The 20370-nt window shown below is 43.6% G+C and overlaps 1 protein-coding gene across 1 annotated transcript in view; it reads right to left on the bottom strand.

The window, feature by feature from the left end:
• The window catches only part of TES (testin LIM domain protein), a 175816-nt gene that overhangs the window by 82468 nt on the left and 72978 nt on the right, over nucleotides 1-20370 (bottom strand). Inside the window, exon 2 of the mRNA XM_086919370.1 lies at nucleotides 10408-10493. Within this exon, the coding sequence (XP_086775496.1) occupies nucleotides 10408-10493 (86 nt within the window). The remainder of the gene's footprint in view (nucleotides 1-10407; nucleotides 10494-20370) is intronic.

Raw genomic sequence — 20370 nt, 5'->3', positions numbered from 1 at the left:
GTACAAGCATCAGTGAAGACGTTTTAAACGTTTTTTAAAGTTCCGAAAAAATACGTAAATTGGTATAAAATCGGACAGGAAGTGCTTCCTTCTGGAAAGGTTCAATGCTCCGTCCCTCGTCGCCAAATTGTTGAGTAAATATCAACAAGTAAATGTTGTTGGAACAAGTTTATTCGTACAAATGAAGCACTCCCTGCATACAGCTCCAATCTCTAAGAAGATAGCGGGTAACTCACCCTTATTACAGTTAGAGCAAACAGTACATGTACAACCAACTGAGGATGGTCTCGAGTGATGCACAATTGAACAATAATAACACTCGAGACAAAGTTGAATGAAAACAATAGCACGAGTCGGCGCGAGTCCATGTGGAGAATACACGAGGGAAGCCTCGCACCAAGCATGTACTCGCGCTGACTCGTGCAACACAACACAACAAAAGGTTTACTTTTTTGTTTGCTTGAGAGTTGGCAGTATTCCTGAGGCCCAATGACAACTTTCACCTTTTTTGTATTCACAAAGGGGAAAGGGTCTCAAGGGGAATCCTTCTCTTTTGAGAATGGGTCAACACCCTAATTTCTGCAAAATTTCAATGGAACACGACCAGTAAACTATTTACAGAAGGATAGGAATCGGTATTTGGATGGAATACCTCCAACACAATGCTTTTAAAAAGGGATTCCTTATCTGTTTCTAAGCCCATTTATAAAAAAGCTACAAGATCCTAACGGCATAGTAAACATTTTTGCAGTCGAAAACTCTGAATCAGACTATTTTAGGCCAAAAATGCTTTGTACATCTGGCCCCTACATGGCTAGTTGTACAATGTTCATAACATAGGTGGCTCCTCAGTGAATATGCTCCTCATCATCCCTTCTGGGTTAAATACGTAACCACTCGTTTCACCCTCTTTGGCTGTTTAAATAACTTACAGCCAGATTCAATGTCCCGATTTGCGAGTCCTTAATAGCGATTATTAAGGAATCACTATTAATGACTCGCAAAACGGGATTCATGTAGAAATCGCAATATTATTTGCGATTTCTACAGCTTCCTTATTTGCGATTAGCAATTTGCTAATCGCAAATAAGGATGCGATTTCAAGGGTGCCAGGGTTGTCCAAAGGACAACCTGTAGCACCCCTGAAATGTAAATGTGGACTGATGTTGCGCACACACATGTCCAAAGGACATCTGTGTGTGTAACATACAACTTTGAAAAATGCACTAAAGTACATTCCAAAGTTTTCGCTATTTACCACAAAGTTAGACTTCGCGGTAAATAGCGGCCAAAAATAGCGATTTCGCAATTCAAAAAAGGTTCATGAATTGCATTTAAGGAATCTCAAATAGAGATTCCTTAAATGCAATTCCTCGCAATTTAGCGATTTCGCAATTTGCGATTTTTGCATTTGGGATGAAAGTGTTTTATGGGAGAGCATAGTGGTAAAATGAATTTTGGGATCAGTCAGAGTGGCGGTAAAGGATATATTAAAAGAGGTATAGAATGAGAGAGTAGTGAATTGGAGAAAGTTGCCAATTCTTTTTTTTACAATGGGAGTTAAGAAATAAATATATACATAAAAATGCAAACATGTTAATAGAAAATAATAAAGAAAGATAAAAAATAGTATTATATAAAGTTCCATATGCATGGATAAATATTTAGAAACACAGACTTTTAAGTGTTGATGTACATGAAGCCAATTTGTTTATTTTTATGAATTTGTTGGGCAATTTTATATTTTAATTGGACTGATTTGTTTATTCATTCAAATGTACTTTTAATTTATATTTTTCTCCACTATCTCAAAAGTGAAGCACTTATAGATACAATTGTTGTGATCAAATGTACACATTGTGATAGATAAAATAAAACAGAGCCCCATAAGCATATAATCAAATAACTTACATATAATCTATGCAGTGGCCTTCGGTCTCCAACTTCTGGTGAAGTCACCTACACATGAAGGGGGCCATATATTGGATGGCATTTTTACTAATTTGGTGGGCTTGCAAGTCACCCAAATCCTTCCCCTTATCTGGTCAGATCATCATTTCATCCTGGCATCATTGTCCTTTCATGACTCTGCCGCCGCTAAGTCACGCCCCAATCCTCGCCAACCGTATTTGGCGTGGGGTGATATCGATAGCTCCAGTTTGGAAACTCTTCTAACAGATTCCACCCCCCTTCTATCAACTGATCCTAATACCGCTACTACACAATTCTATGAGTGGGTGGGCTCTGCGACCACCGAATTGGTCCAGGTCAAGCAACGATCTCGTAACAGATCTGTCCCGTCGGCCCCTTGGTACTCAGAGGTGTTACGTACCCACAAACAACAGTGTAGGAACAAAGAGAGGCATTGGCGGAAAGATTATGCAGAAGAAGCTAAAACCAAGTACAAAGAATCGGTGGCTAAATATAAAATCTTAATTAGTGAGGCGAAGAAAAAGTACTACTGTGAGAGAATTGAATCAGCAAAAAACTCTAATAAAGTATTATATGAAACCACCAAGCAGTTAGCTGGATATTCCCCCAACCTGACACCTCCCCCCTCCCAATCACTCTGCAACGATCTGTCCAATTTCTTCTTTAGTAAAGTTGAAGACATTTACCGGGTCTTCGCAAACAACACCAATACCTCCATTAAACCACCCGCCTCCTACACTGGTCCCACTTTCTCGCAGTTCGCAGATGTCTCTAGCTCCCAGATTCGGAACACCATATCATCTATCAAATCGGGCTCTGCTTTAGACCGATGTCTCCTGAAAGTCTTGCTTCCGATCATTGAAGTGGTTCTCCCGGCCATGACTGCAATCTGTAATTCTATGTTTAGTACAGGTGTATATCCAGATGTCCTAAAAAAGACCCTTATAAAACCACTGCTCAAAAAACCAAACCTCGACAAGGAAGAACTAAAAAGTTATCGTCCAATCGCTAGTCTCCCAGTCTTGGCGAAAATAGTTGAAAAAGCTATGAATCTTCAACTATCTACCTTCATCGAGGAACATAATCTACTGGATGAATCTCAGTTCGGCTTTCGCCAATACCACGGAACGGAGACGGCCTTGGTTAAAGTGGCGGACGACATAAGATCTATCCGTGATGTTGGAGGAACAGTAGTCCTGATACTGCTTGACCTATCGGCGGCCTTCGACACGGTCGACCATGCTACCTTGGTCGACCGTGTCGAAAGCATGGGTATCCAACATAATGCCAAGAAACTTCTTACATCCTTTCTGGCGGATAGGTCCCAGGTGGTCACTATTGGATCCTTTCACTCACCCTCCTTGTCACTGCCATGTGGAGTCCCTCAAGGCTCATCCCTTAGTCCGACACTATTTAACATTTATGTGTCGGACCTTGCCAATGTCATTCGTGCACATGGGATGAGCCTTACATCCTACGCAGATGACACCCAGCTGGTCCTCGCCGTCAGGAATGATGGGCATAAAATAGCCAATAATTTTAATCAGGGCATGCTGGCAATAGGGAATTGGATGGCCTCCAATTGTCTGAAACTAAATTCCGACAAGTCGGAAGTGGTCATTTTCGGAAATTTGACCCCGGAATGGTCCTCCCTTTGGTGGCCGCTATCATTGGGCCATCCTCCGGCTCCGGTCAGCAAGGTGAGGAATCTGGGAGTCATGTTCGACAATCGTCTCACTTTCCTTCCTCACACAAACCAGATCTCCTCTTCGGCCTTCCACAAACTACGGCTGATCAAAAAAATCTTGCCATTTCTTCCTGAGACAGCTGGAAAAACCCTGGTGAGCTCCTTGGTATTGTCTACATTAGATTACTGTAATGCACTGTTTCTAAGTGCCCAAGAACGAGTGCTATACAAAATGCAAATTATTCAAAACGCAGCCGCCAGGCTCCTTGGAAGAATCCCTAAACATCCATCTGCGTCAGAAACTATTAGAAAGTTACATTAGCTTCCTGTGAGAAATAGAATCAAATTTAAGGCCCTCTGCATAGTGTATAAGGCTCTACACAGCGTCGGACTAGCCTTTTTTACTCAAAATCTCATTCCCTACAGTCCCTCTAGAACACTACGCTCACACGAATTGGTGGTACCCCGTACCAAATCTGTCTCATGGGGAGACAGAAGATTCCTTGTAGCCGCACCTAAACTATGGAACACCTTGCCGCACTCGATTAAAGCAAGCCCCTCACTTTTGTCTTTTCGTAAGCAACTCAAGACCTGGCTTTTTAATCTGTAAACTCTAGCTCCCCTTTGATGGTTAAACACTGCAGAGATTCTTTTAGCGCCGAGATGCCCACGGGCCGTCGTTCGCGCTCTATAAATGCTTTTAATAAATAAATAAATAATAAATAAATAAATATACACGTTAAACATGATATTTTCACCAAAAAACAAAGGCTAAAGTTTCTTTATTGTTAGGTGAAATGTTCAGTAACAATGTAACCCTTTAAACTCTAAAAACGACAGAAATTCACCAGCTAGAGTTAACTAGTGTCCAAAGGTAACTATAACCTGCGCCCTGCCGTGCTCAGTTCTCAGCAATAACTTGATTACAAATGTTGCAGTGATATTATCAATACCAAATTCACACGGGGTGTCTTTTGGGAGCAAAGAAACCCAACCAGTGTGTACCACACCCTAAAGAAGTAAGCACACACAAAAGATGCATCTAGTGAAACAAAGGGGGAGGAATGTTTATCATTGTTGTGTATGGAAAAAGGCTTTCTTTAGATTCTTTAGCATGTTTCACAATTGTGTGTGTATATATATATATATATATATACACACTATATATATATATATATATATATATATATATATATATATATATATATATATATATATATATATATATATATAAATATTCCCAGACTCTTTCAAAACAACACAACTTTAAAAAAAGATTGTTTACTTATCTCCTGGTGGTGCAACAGGGATTGGTTGATCCAACTAATTAAGAGACCGCAGACTTACTTATGGTGGAAATTCAACTTTTAGAAAATCAGATCAAGTGCACTGTACATATTACCCTGTTCAAAAAATAAACTAGAGGAGTCAAATAGAACCACAAGGGAGACAGGAGAGAATCTCTTACAATACTGGATCAACAAATCGAAGAAGAAATTACCAATTTTTCACATGAAAAAGTATACCCTTATACAGCAAATGACTATCTGACTCAACCGCAGAAAAAGAGTAAAAGGGAAGAGAAAGACTGGCGTCAAGGGACTGACGAGTGGAATTCTAATTTTGATGCCTGGAGCAACAGGGAAGACTCAGCCTGAAGCAGTTCAAACAGTCTTGGCATAAACACGATGAGACAATCAAGAGGACAAGGCCTCTTTTCTGGCCCACCCTCCCAAATGCCTTTGTGGCCTCCCCAACCTTGGAGTTTTTCCACATTACCCGATCAAATGCCGAAATGTGGCAATCAGGGCCAGCACTGAAGGAACAGTGTGACGATGATTTAGATGACAACCAACTTCATTCAGTGTCGATTTGTCATACCCGATGCCTCCACAGGGCCTTGTGGGTGTGCATCGAACATTGCCTCTAGAACGTTCCGCCAGCCATTTGTCTTTGTGCCAATGTATACTTGTTTTTTCCTTTGCTTTGCACACCGTCACAAAATGGTTGTCCTTCCCACAGCCCTTACATATCTGCCCAATGACAGGACATTTGTCTTCGTGTGGAAATGAAAATCCACATCTAAAACATAACTTGCTTTTACCTGTTGACAACACCCTTCAGTCTTTTGCCTGGAGGTACTTATTACACTCATGCCAGCAGCTTGCCTATCAATGCGCTCTTCAGCTCTAGAAGCCGTTAACACTCATTCCAGACTCAGTTTCTCTCAGCATTCTCCATCTGAATGAATCATCCATCAGTGACCCAGAGATGCGTGGCTTCTTCATCATTAAATTCATTGAGCTTACAGTGTTTGATAGGTGTGTAAAGTCTTTCTACAAATTCATTGATGGTTTCACCAACTTTCTGTCGTTCTTGACTGAAAATATAGCATTTGAAATCAACATTGAGCATTGGATTAAACTTAAGATTCAAGGTTTTTTGAATCTGACAGTATGTGATTTCTTCATCAATTGGGGGCATTTTCTTTATTATTTCCTTTACGCCATCACCAGCAAGAGGTAGGCTTCCATACTTCTAGGTATTACGATTACCAGCAACATTGCTTTCTTGCGGAGTTCTTACCCCTCCCTTTCTTTGCTCACTCCTCTAGTACCCGGCTGGGTCCAGTGTGAGGATCCTTACCTTTATTCTTTTGTACTTGACCGGTGTTTTCACTCCATTCACGTGGCTGCGCCTACAATTTATCTTTTGTTCCAGGTACATCTCCTTCTTTTTGGGCCATCCAAGCGTTTATTTACAAATATCGATCTCAGTGGACTATAGTTTACACCACTCTTCTTTTTAATTTACAGATGTCCCTATATCATTAGGTCCTGAAGAGACCCTGTATTTATGGAAAGATCGAAACGCCGTTGACAGTAAAAGAAAGAAATCATTATCCCAACATTGACTATTGTTTACAGTTTGTAGAAAATTGTTGAAAGCTTAAAATGGTTGTTTGTTTAAAGTAATGGAAATGAATATTTATTATAAACTACAAATACGCAATTACAGTGTACTCGGCTACTTTTTGTCAGATATCCACTTGACCCTTGCACAGTGCCATTGTGCATTCTTATTATCTGTATTACACACTACTGTCTCCACAAGAACCGGTGGGGAGACCTCTTCTTCGAAGGGGATTAATTTTCATGGGAACATTTGCAAGCTAAGGTCGGCCCCAATCTCTCAAGATTTGAATACCTACAGATTCATAGTTGGACTGTGGCCTATAAAACCTCTACTGCTAATAGGAACAAACCCAAACTTGGAGGGCACAGTCAATTTGTTTCTGATCTAGTAGTCTGCGAGCCAGCAAAAAAAGAAGTATCTAAATGGTATAACCTTATTTTGTTGGAATCGGATGGAGACTTTATTCTACCGGAGTCAACTTGGGGCTCAGTTCTGATGGATCATAACTTACAAAATCTTTGGATAACTTCTTTTGAACTCTTGTGGAAGATTGTTAAACCATCTTGGCTTCGCAGAAACCACATCTTTACCCTCCATAGGGCATATTACTCCCCTCTTAGGTTATCTAAGTTTGTAGGAGGAGAGCTAGTGTCTTGTGCTAGATGTGGATTGACTGCTGCATCAGACACACATGTTTTTTGAATGCCTACTATTAACTACATACTGGGAGGACATCAGAAACTATCTTACAGAATCACTGGGTAGCCCTGTGACCATAGATCTGCCTTTAGTGATATTCGGGGTATCTGAAGGTCTACAAAACCCAGCTAAGTTTCTAGTATTCTATGCTATGCTGCTCGCAAGAAGGGAGATATGCAGAAAATGGAAGGACTCTTCACCCCCTACATTTAGAGATTGGCAATCCTCAGTCTTGCAGACCTCCCGTATAGATTTGGCTAGATCCGGCAATCATAGCAAAAGGGCGTTTTGGTCTCTACTTTCCTGGCTTCATTGATTCATCGGGGTTTTTTTTTTTTTTTCCCCGGGTCCAATGATTGATCTCCTATGGTACTTAAATATTTTGTGCCTATGGAAGAGCCGCTAACCGGTTCATGCCCGGCCCCACTTGGCTGCTAAATTACCCCAAGGTTTGCCGCAAACTGGTAAATCACAGACCTCGTGCCTAATGGGATTACGGATGAGAGCTGAGGGAAAAATGGCTCCTAGAAGACTCGTGTCCCTTCCAGTTTACAAGCTAAACTGAGACAGCTGTTTTTGTAAATTCCTTCTGGTACTTTGTCTATATGGTGGTTATGAGGACAAAAGAGAAAAAAAAAAGAACCGGTGGTTTCAAGAAAGCAGCAGTGTTGTAGACCAGTGTGGAACTAAATTATGTGGACGTGGTGGTCTTTCGGCCATGGTTTCTAGCTCATTCTCTCTGAGATCTTGTGATGTACTGGCCTCTGGAACATCCTTGATGATAACTGGAAAGGTGATTTTCATTTTGGACTCCATCGGAACAACAACCTGCCACTATTCCGAACCCCTCACTGACTTTCACGTTTCAAAGTACTGTGGAGTTGTTCTGAGCCCCGCTTAGTGGCTCGCCTCTTCGGGTATGAACTGCTCCACAAGCACAACCCCCGGCACTTCTCCTAGGGCTTCTTTGCCCAGAGCTACGATACAAAGACTCTTTATTTACTTATGGTAAGCAGACAACCATTTCTTGAGTCAAAGTCACTTTTCTTCTGGCATCTAGCCTACACCTGGTTGATCTCTGCCTAACAGCACTTACATTTGCAGCGTTATGACTCTGTCCTAGGTATGGCTCTATATTGCATAGTAGCATGGTACCTTTATGTATGGCTTGACCAACAGTTTCTCGACCAACGATGTGTAGACTCTCTGTAAATGTTTTATTATCAACTGCTTCACAGCAGCTGGTACTACATTTTGACTTCACATGCATTCAGCATCCATTCTGTATTTCGACGACGGTACATGGGATGTTAATCTAGTTGAATACGATGTCAACATACGCCACAATATACGTATACAGAATGTCAATAGAGGTAAACACGATGTTGATGTACACCATCACAAATGTACACATAATAATGAGAATGTCAGTAAATGCAATATCAATGACCACCATATTATATGCAAACGTAATAACGAACTCGTAACATTGCTGTTAAATCCACCCAAGATGACCTGCCAATCAACCCAGAGTCAGAGATAAGTGGTCTGACTGGCAATGCGACCCAAACCCAAGCCTACCAATTGATAGGTTTCAGGTGGGGTTACACTTAGCCCACAGACAAGCGCAAAAAAAGGGAAAAAACAGATCAATCCCACAGATTGGCCTCTCCATCACAAAAGGTCTAAGGAGATTGCCCTCAATAAATCACGTTTGGCCAAAGGGGCACGCGTTCCCAAAATACCACAAAGTCAGATGCCACATGTAGTTAGAAACACTCTACCTATCAGAACACAGCATGTACACTACATGCAGTGATCACACGCTCCCCATGCCAGACATCTGGACACATACACACTGGCCCTCATCGAGTCTTCACAAAGTCGAGAGCCACCGGTGCCCCTTATCAGATGGTTGAATTTATGGTACATGATTAGGTCCGGATTTACATGCTCTACAAGAAAGTGTAATTGGTTTATTGTACTTATTGAACTGTATACAATGCCAGACAAAACCTCTGTACATCGAGACAATCTTCAGACACAACTCTGTTGCTGCTCTCCCAGAAGCAGCATTGAATTAAACCAAATTGTTCTTGTTTTGCTAAATGCTTCCTGTCTTTTAATTTTTTCCAAGTTAAATTCATATCCAAGCAATAGTGACCAGCACAAGCAGTTTACCTGGACCACAGGAAACTCTCTGAGAGAGCACTGTCAATCTTTGGGTTACTTATCGCTTATCTCGACACCATTTGTATTATCTTCCCAGCTGGGGCACCCTTAAAAGACTACACTACATACGAAGTTTGATATCACACATCTTTATTAGTCTACGTGCAACTGCGAACTCAACAATCTAAAGCAACCTTTAATGCAATAAAATCTATCCATTACGTCATAGCGCAACAGAGTTCATCAGGCGCCAAAGAGTTTCAGTCATTGTTAATTTGCAAGACACTACAGGGAGCAGGGAAACAGAGGGACAGAAAAGTCTCTCAAACGCACTACAAGTAAAGTTTAGACTTAAGCAGCCGAAGGATATCCCATCCAATCAGAGCACTGTGAGTAATAAATGCTCCTGAGTGGACAAAAACTAAAATATTCATCACATCAGGAGCAGGGAAGGGAGTCAGACACCAAAGCCATCCAACAATGACTAAGTGACTGAACAAAAGCTTACTCCAAGTAAAGGTACTGTATTAGAAACAATAGGTTTGGCCAACAGACAGCTATATCGGTCTGTAGTCAAGATCTAATGAGAAGATGACAATTAAACATGATTTGGAACATAGCCAAAGGCAAATAAACATGGTTTCTTCCTAGGAGATAATGAAAGGTACTGTATAAAAGCCTTATAGCTGTTACACAAGGACCAGTTCTCAGGAGACTCCGGTTTCATTGGGATATGTTTAGGAGCATACATATACATGCAGTATTCTCATGGTACAAGGACGAGTGTAAAAGGATGCTCTTTTATGGTATAAGAATATCGGTCCACATTCTCTTCTAGAAAATGAAGCATTAGCTTTCACAAATATTTGCTTAACAGAACATCTTGATTGATTTAGAAATTCATTCTCTTCCAACACATTTTCTGAGACAGAAGACATGAACAAATCTTTCCCTTACTGTGTAAAGAAAGATTAAACACAGACTGAAAGGTAAGTACAAACCTCCAGAAATGAAGCTCAAAGCCTTCACATTTATCCTTGCATTTGAGGCAGGGGGCACCAGATCCTAGTTCATGGCCTAAAGTAACCTGTTGGGTAAAGATATGGAGAAAAGGTTAACCACTAGGTTTCACCAATCTTCATGAATTAAAATACACAAAGGATTGCACAATATGTTTACTTTTTGAGGCTTTGCCTGCAGGTAGTGAGCTTGTGCTGTCGCTTTGGTGCTGATCTATTGTAATTGTAGTTATATAGCGCTTACTACCCCTTACAAGGTGTCAAAGCGCTTGTCAGCTAGTAGCACCCTACTCCGGAACCCAAAAAGGATTAGTGGTGAATTAGTATAGGGAAATATGAAATTAATTGGAACAGTGAACATGTGAGTCTGTTAGCTGGATTAAAAAGGATAGTGGAGGGATAGAAGAGAAAACAGGCTAGAAAGAGTTTAATTAGAGATCATAGCAGTAGGAGGAGGTTTGGGATAAATAAAGGAGAGATGTAGAGGGGGGGAAGAGTCTCTAGAAGTGGATTAGGAAGAAAGATGAGATATCGTATGAGTCTAGGAAGGATAGGGAGGCTTTTAGAAAGGCTTGTTTGGGAGACCTGAACAGTAAAAGAGGCTTGTGATGATGCAAGGAGCCGTAGAGGAGGGAAGAGTCTAAAAAGGGGTTTTCAGGGGATCATAGTGGTAGAATGGGGTTTGGGATGAGTCAGAGAGTGGAGATAGAGGATATATTGAGAGAGGTATAGAGTGAGCTAGATGGTGGTGCACTGGAGATGCGTAATTAAGAGTAAAGTAATGAACATAAAAAGATACATAAGTGCATGGAAGTCATATATGAATAAGGAAGGTAATCTATTTAGACTTAGGTTGTATTTAATAAACTAAGACTTTCAAGTGTTGCTTTACTTTTATCTAATTTGTGTTTTTATACTTTTTTTCCTCTTAATAATTGAATAGTGAAGCAATTGTAGATAAATAGTTATGATAATGTTCTTTTTAATGCAGTGACATATATACAAGTTAAACACAAAATAATATAACCATTGGTAATATGTACATTTGTTAAGCAGACCCAATGAGTATCTATAAATTTATAAACCTAATAATTATACACATTTACACAAAGGAATATACATATCTAGATACATACATAACATCCAAATAAATTGTTATATACACAATGATATGCTGTACATTTATGTTTGAGTATGGTGGTTATGTGTGGAAGACCCAACTCGAGTAGTCTTCTGAAGATTGATTTTCAGATGTTTTATTTTTAGAGTTTTAAATAGAGCGAATACGATCCTGAGGGGGACAGAGGGCTTTACAACTATAACAAAAGGTAGTTATTATACAAATGAAAAATTATATACATAAAAATAAATGTGTACAGATATAGATCTATAAGCAAGTAGAAGAGAGAGTGTTGGACCTGGGGTCTCCAAGTCACATAGGGTAGCTTGGCACTAAGTGGTAAGGCTTAATTTCCAAAGAACATGTGCTAAGTTTGCGTCACACCCTTCAGTAACATAACATCCATCCACTCAAAAATGACACTACACCAATAAGTGCTGCTTTATAAAAATACTTTGTTTACTCTATTATCTTGTCAAACCGCTTTTGTTATTTCTTTTCTTTAAATCACAGGTTTCTCCATTTGTTTAGTCACATCAATAACAAGAAATCTTAACATTGCACTGCATTTGGTGATATACTTTCTCCCTCCAATAAATGATCCTAGCAAATCTCACATAGTGCTAAGTTTCCTGGCAAGACACCCTGAAATGCTCTACAAAATTCTCTAGCCTCTTCCTGTCTAGTGAATCAGGTTGGTGCCTTGACTTAACAATACAATACACTCACATGCCCTTTTCGGCAGGTTGGGTACAGGCAGTAGTACTGTCAGAATGAGTTCCAGTTAATCCTAGTGGAACAGAAAGAGAATTAGTCACTGCCAGGACTCTGACCTTGTGCAGATATCACACGGTTCCCTGGTTTCTGGTCTGTGGTTTCCAGGACCGTTTTATGCTTGGCCAGTCTCCTGCCACTAAGGTATGGTTTCTATTAACCACGAACCCCTGACACCTGTTCCCTCTTCACACGGGATCGTCAGTTGACCTGTTAGCAAGTTTGCTGCAGCTGTGTCCCTCCAGAGCCCCAATTCCCCAGCTTACTTGAGGTATGAAGCAACAATCTATGTCCTCTCACGGCCGCCGGGAGTCTTCGTTCCCACCACAGACTCCCGGTGCGAATACAGGCCTTTTACCAGCTCTTTAAAGCAGCGAGCCACCTACGCTGTTGATCCGATGTGCCAACCGAGGCGGGGGCCTCCATTCGCTCGTCGGTCGGTGTGCGGTCCTGGAGCGGCACCTGCCGGGTGAAGCCAAGCCTTTTTCCCTCACCAGTCCTGCGCCGCCGAGAAGGCGCTACCGATCAGCGCTGCCTCACGGAGAGTGTGCGGAAGAGGGATCACTGTGGTGCAGTACCGCCTACCTCGGGAAAGAGACCTCCCCAGCTTCCTGTCTTGCGCAGCAGGCGGAACACTTCCCTCAGCAACGCCCTCTCCTTTAACACAAGGCCCTCCTCCACCAGGCTTTAGCGGAAGAGCAGATCACCCCGTTCACCAGACAGAGCCACAGTTCTTCGAGGGGGGAGGAAATGCTCCCAGGCTCAGCAACAGGACGACCTCCCTGCGCTCATCGGAACCCGGGATCCTGGGTGAGTGAATGGGGTTACCACTGTACAGTACCCCTAACAATTCAGTTGTTGTTGGTTGGCGGAAGCGGGGAAACACCTCAGCCCCTTCTCCTCATACACAACCAGGCAGAGTACCCAGGTCATGCTCACCGCTGCCGTTCTCACTTGGGCTTGTGACACTGAAATCCGCCTTATGATAGCTTATCTCAGCTGGGCCAAATCAGCAGGAAGGGAGGCAGATTCTCCGCTCGGGCAGCAGTCCTTAAAGAACCATCAACCCAGACAGGATCACCCTTCCCTATTCACATCAGTCTGCGCTCCAGTCAGCTCCTCAAAGATGCTTCTCTACCTGGCACCTTCTAAAATGGCTGCCCAACATTCTGCCTTATATAGGCTGACCTCAGGAGGTCCAGAAGGGACCAGAAGGTTCTGGAATGTTCCTATTCTACCCTATGGGTCAATTCTCTGAGGAGGCAGTTATGGCAGTTGCTGACCACCATTTTACGTGACCCATACTTTCTAGTCAGAAAAAGGCACCCAGGCCTCAGGAAAAGGACTATGAGGGCAAAAAGAGCATCTAACCCCTAGGTCAATACCACAAAAAATCCAGTGGACATAAAAAGATAACCAGGATTGTGGGGCAAAAAGGGGACAAAATAAATAATTAAATAGGAGGGACTACCCAAAGGGCAGACAGGTCTAACAGAGGGGAATCTTTAAACGTTCATAAATACTAGCATGGGTGGAGTCCGACACCTGTCAGGATGATGTAAATAGTTTGGGCGAGTATAAACAGCTTGGAACTCAATGCTGTGGACGGAAGCGTGGAAAAATAGAACGTCACACAGGCAGGTAGGCGTCTCGATTGAGGGGAGGGTGATGTGACCTCAATGTGAGCAGACTATTAGCTAGTAGCAGTTTAACTTCTATCCAGAAGATGAAAGTGGAAGGGTTGCATCTAGTCTCCCGAGGGAGGGAGTTCCAAATAATAGGTGCAATTCTGGATAAGAATCGATTGAAGGTTTTCTTTCCGTTGAATTTAAGTGGCTTAAGTAGAAGGGAGCTAGTACTTCTAGAAGGTCTGTTTCTGCCCCACAGGGTCAGTTTCTTGGACAGGTAAGAGGGGAGTGTGGTGGTGAAGCACTTTGTGGGTCATACAAGTAATTTTGAAATGGATCCTCACCTTAAAGGGTAGCCATTGCAATGATTGAAGGTTGGTGTAATGTGATACCTTTTTTTTTTTAGCACTGATGAGCCTTTCAGCCTCATTCAAGGTAGCTTTCAACAGCGCAAGTTTTCTTTTTAGGAAGGCCCACGAGGGTAGCGCTACCACATTGAGTTTAATAATTTTTAAAAAACCTCTAAAAAGAGGCTTTTAGCCTGTCCATTACTTACCAATCTTTGTCATCATGATCACTCTTCTTTACTGCCTTCTAAATCACATGTGTCACTTCCTGCGTCACTTGCTTTTGTTTCAAAGGCGCATGGACCAAGTAATGTTTTTTTTTGGTTTTTTTATGATGTTTTTTATAGCATGAACTAGACTCAAGACATCGGGTATCAGAGCGATTGACATGAGCACAAGTTTCACTACAGATGGACATATTCATTTTTGTTAGGCACGGGGAGATTAAGTGATTTGCCACCGCTCTAGTCATAATGCTACATCCTCTCCCCTACATATTAATTTCTCCTAATGTGTCCCCCGCCACTGCTAGCACTGTGATAGAGATACTAATCTTTCTTTTTTGGGCGGTTTTTTGTAGAGTGCAAACTTGACCCAAAGGTATTAAAGCACTTTACATGAGCACCAATTACATTATACAGGCGCACACTCACATTTTTAGGCATGGGGAGAGGGCGTGTTTTGCCCAGAGGATTTTGCATGTTTTACAGTGATCTTCCAGCAGGGGCGGCGGAGCGTAGCTTCATGGGACAGATATTTTCACCAACATCTCTGGCTGTGTGCTTTTGGAGTCCTGCTGAGGATAAGATGACGACGATCCACCAACTCTTACTCCCTCGTGTGAGGTCAGGGTGAGTGGTTTTACTTTTTACCACCTAAGCCTCCCTCGTTGCACCCAATTAACATGGTAAAGAATCTCTACAGCCCGATAAGGCCACGTTCTCACGAGGGCTCAGGGAATCTGCCGGATCTGGATGACTAAAAAATAGCGGCCGGAAATTAACACCCGCTACATAGACTACTACAGGCCTTTTAAAGCACAAGCAGACATTCTTTAACACTTTCGAAAAATTTAAGACACAGTATGTCTGTTTATTTTATTGTATTGTATTTTATAATTGACTTTGCAATTGATGTTGTGCATTCATTCGGTCCTCCTACTGAGGATAATGCGCAAGCAGACATTCCTTAACACTATCTGAAACTTAAAAGACCCATAGTGTCTCTATATTTTATATTTTTATTTCTATTTTTATTTTTATTGTATAATTTGATTTTGTTATTGATGTTGTGCATTCGTTTAACCTAACATAACTTGCGTGCATTTCGTGGAGCCTCTACTATGCATGCTGTTACTCTCTAGTCTGTGTAAATTTTATAATCTCTAGTGTGCCCTCCTCCACCCTACCATCGTGGCTCCACAAGAGCGTGTCCAGCCTACTGCTTGATTGCTATTTACTTCTCAACATTCTTACTATTCAATCATGCACCCATCTAACCCCACCCAGAACTCTAATCTCGTGTGTTACGGACCCAACTCCTGGTACATTAATTACCCTAACAAAATGACCAGTAATGCAAAAAAGAACTTCAAGCACAGCACTCTAAAACAGCACCCTGAAACACTCATTGTAGATAACTATCACTCAGCCACCAACGGCAGCACGAAAATAAACTTCATTTTCTACACTAATTGCCCGGATCAATGGAAAAACACCTTCTCTCTTCACCTTCAAGTCGCCAAGTCAGTAACAATTCCCTATGGTGCAAATATCTCACTACCATCTCCCCGACCTTCAAAGGGGATCTCACCATTTCCACCTACAGAACTGGAACCATTCTGATACAAGCCACCGACTCGCACCTCACCACTTTTGACCACCACTTCCCCACACTTCTCTCCTCGCAAACTCAACTGAGCCATCAAACCCTTTCTCCCCTATCCCCCACTACCCTCACTAATATCGTGAAACCGATCCAATCTCTCTGCCCTGACGACCCTCTCCTTAACTCATGGACTTCCACCATCACTCACTACAATCACACTACCCCTATTCTTACTCTCTGTCATCAAACACCCACCATTTTCACGTCTACTCATCACTCCAGGAGCAACAAACTAACAACTAACAATCCCCTCAAGGCCAATCTTAACAACTTGGTCTCTAAAGTCGGCCCTCCTGCGACTGTAATCCCCACAAGCACTCCCCTCTCCACCCCTGAGAATCTGAACCCTCCCCCACAACCTTCCCCTACCACCTACACTGTCCCTGTTCCCCAGACCCTCACTTCCCCCCTGTCTAAAGTAATTTTCAATCCTGTTGTCTCTCTCCCCCCTCCTACCACTGCATTCTCCTCATCTGCTGTCGCACTCCCACATTCACAACCTGCCTCCACCGCCAATCTCGCTGACAATGCCTGGAACTCTGACGTCCGTCCCAGAATTTCTCTCCCTCTTCACTTTAACACCAGTCCCACTTCTCCTCCACCGAACTCCTCGAATAGGAACATTACAATACCGACTCCCCGCATACAACCTCCCCCCTCTCCTAATCCAAGGGACTCCATCCAACATCACCCCCTCTCAAACCCTCTGCGACTCCCTAGCCTCTTTCTTCCACAACAAGATTGTCGACATCCACAACAGCTTCGACAACCAACCCGGAAGCCAACCCACCCTACCATCTGCAGACCATCTTCCCCCCGCTAACACCCTTAACGCCTGGAACCCAATCTCCACCGAGGACACCATCCGCCTGATGAACTCCATCCACTCTGGATCCCCCACAGACCCATGCCCTCACCACATCTTCAACAAAGCAGACTCCGTCATAGCTCCGCACCTCCGAGACGTCATCAACTGCTCCTTCAACACCGCCACCTTCCCGGATGACTGGAAACACGCTGAACTCACCGCCCTTCTGAAAAAACCAACAGCAGACCCCACCGAACTCAAAAACTACCGCCCCATCTCGCTTCTTCCATTCCCGGCCAAAGTCATCGAGAAAGCAGTCAACAACCAGCTCGCCGCCTTCCTCGAAGCCAACAAATCCCTCGACCCCTCACAATCTGGCTTCCGAGCAAAACACAGCACTGAGACCGCCCTCATCGCAGCAACAGACGACATTCGAACTCTACTGGACAATGGAGACACAGTCGCCCTCATCCTCCTTGACCTCTCTGCAGCATTCGACACAGTCTGCCACAGCACCCTTTTACAACGCCTCAACAACATCGGAATCCAAGGCAAAGCACTTGATTGGATCACCTCGTTCCTCAATGGAAGAACCCAGAGAGTCCGCCTCCCACCATTCAAGTCCGAGGCCTCTGAAATCATCTGCGGCGTACCACAAGGATCCTCGCTCAGCCCTACCCTCTTCAACGTTTACATGAGCCCCCTTGCGGCCATCGCTCGCCAACACAATCTCAACATCATCTCCTACGCGGATGATACTCAACTTATCCTCTCTCTCACCAGGGACCCCAGCACCGCCAAAACTAACCTACACGAAGGAATGAAAGAAGTCGCAGAATGGATGAAACAAAGCCGCCTGAAACTAAACTCAGACAAAACAGAAGTCCTCATCTTAGGCACATCCCCCTCGGCTTGGGATGACTCCTGGTGGCCGGAAGCCCTCGGAAAAGCACCCATCCCGACAGACCACGCACGGAACCTAGGCGTCATCCTAGATTCTTCACTTTCAATGAACAAACAAGTCAGCGCCGTATCCTCCTCCTGCTTTAACATTCTTCGCATGCTCAGAAAAACATTTCGCTGGATCCCCTCCGAAACAAGGAAAACAGTCACCCATGCTCTGGTCACGAGCCGACTGGATTACGGAAACACCCTCTACGCAGGCACCACCGCTAAACTCCAGAAGAAACTCCAACGAATCCAAAACGCATCAGCCAGGCTCATATTCGACATCCCACGCAACGAACACATCTCTGGTCACCTGAGAGACCTCCACTGGCTACCCGTCAATAAGAGGATCACTTTCCGACTGCTTACCCACGCACACAAATCACTCTACGACATCGGACCAGATTGCCTCAACTCTCGGCTGTCCTTCTACACCCCGCCCGCCAACTTCGCTCTTCCAGCCAAGCCTTCGCCACTGTACCTCGCATCAACAAGACCACCATGGGAGGCAGATCCTTTTCACACCTGGCTGCCAAAACATGGAACTCACTCCCGCTTACCTTCGCCTCACCCACAATCACCTAGCGTTCAGAAAGCAGCTTAAAACGTGGATATTTGACAAATAATCCTCCCCCCTTTCCTAAGCGCCTTGAAACCCTCTGGGTATGTAGTGCGCTATACAAATTTCATGACTTGACTTGACTTGACTTGACAGTCATCCTCGACCCCTGCCTAAAACCTTAAACTGCCTCAGCTCAATAGCACAGCAACCGAACAGAATGGAGCAGAAAATTAACTCCCTTGCTGCTGATTTCCTTTACTTACAACAAGACCTTCTCAACAGGGCCAAGCCACCGTGCTCCCTCCTGCCCCCCCCCGAGGTGTTGTGCTCCTACTACACTCAATACATCTCACATAGCCCCACAGTGCACCCCTAGACCTTCCAGCCCATCATCGAGCCAGGCCCTCAGTCCCAACAGGGATAGCTAACTCTTTTCGGTACCGAAACCTGATGAACTCTAAGACTCCCACCTCGCTTTGTACCAGAAGTCAGCCCCTTTCCACATCCCTGTTGTTATCGGCACTAATAGAATCGCGAATAATGTCCACTCGCCTAGACCCCTGCTCAATACACCTCTATCCACCTAACTCCCCCCATCATCGAGGCTCCCCGTCCGCTCTCTTGCATGCTCCTAAACTGCAGATCAGAAGTACAACACGCTACTGACATTGCTGAAGCTCTTCTCGCTTAAGAAATTGACATCGCCTTCCTCACAGAATCCTGGCTCAATGCCCACTCCACCCCCATTCTTGACATTTTTACCCCTCCAGGGTACAACCTCATCAGGCAAGACAGGCTGATCAAAACGGGAGAGGGGGGGGGGGGGTTAGCCATCATTCATAGAGATAGAATACAGATTACCAAACTCAAACCTGCAGAATATCTATTGTTTGAATACCTAGGCGTCAAACTCACTACCAAGGGCGCCCCAACCATCAAATTCCACACCATCTACCATCCTCCTGGAGAGCGTACCCTTTTCCCCGAAGAACCAACAGATCTATTAACACGATTCTCCTTGACAGACGTGTTCTTGGGTGACCTCAATAGCCACTGGAACGAACCAGAAGACTTCACTGTCCTGAACCTTTCCAACTTTCTGGAAATATATAACCTCAAGCAACTCTGCAATAAACCAGATCACATCATAGGTGTAACACTAGATGGGATCATAACAAATAACGATCTGATCTCCTTGAGAGAGATTACTCCCATGGACTGGTCCGACCACAACCTCATTCTGTTCAGGATTGACACACTTGCCAGCCTCCAACCTATTTGTGCTGTCAAACCTAAACTCTTAACCAGAAACATCAAAGAAATACCTTTATCCGAACTTGAAGCCAAGATTCATCCCCATCTTCAACTCAATCCCTCGTCATGGACGGCTGATGACCTCACTTCACACTTCAACTCAAGAATGACAGAGGTCTTAGACCAAGTAGCTCCTCTCAAACTCAAACAACTGAGGAGAACCAAATCAAAACCCTCGTTTAACGTGGAGCTGAATGATAAACTGCGTCAACTCAGACAAACGGAAAGGTCTTGGAGACAAAACCTCTCGTCCCTGCACCTAACACATCTTAGATCTGCTTGGCGGTCATACAAAAAACACGTCTTCAGTGAAAAGGCATCTTTTTTCCGCAACGAACTAGATCTGACAAAAAACAGACCAAGAGAACTCTTCAACATTGTTAAAAGCCAAACTAACTGCACTCCCTCTCAAGAAATCGGAGCCTCCAACGAGCGATGTGAAGAAATTGCCACCTTCTTCACTAATAAAGTCTCTAAAATTGATCAATCCTTCTTACAAACTGCTTCCTCTCCCCCCACCCCCCCCCCCCCCCCCCTTCCCCCTTAACCTGCCCCCT

Source organism: Lissotriton vulgaris, chromosome 1_1 (genome assembly GCF_964263255.1).
Source record: "Lissotriton vulgaris chromosome 1_1, aLisVul1.2, whole genome shotgun sequence".
NCBI classification, from domain to species: Eukaryota; Metazoa; Chordata; class Amphibia; order Caudata; family Salamandridae; genus Lissotriton; species Lissotriton vulgaris.
Note: the sequence above shows the minus strand (reverse complement) of the source record. Positions and strands in the feature narration are given on the sequence as shown.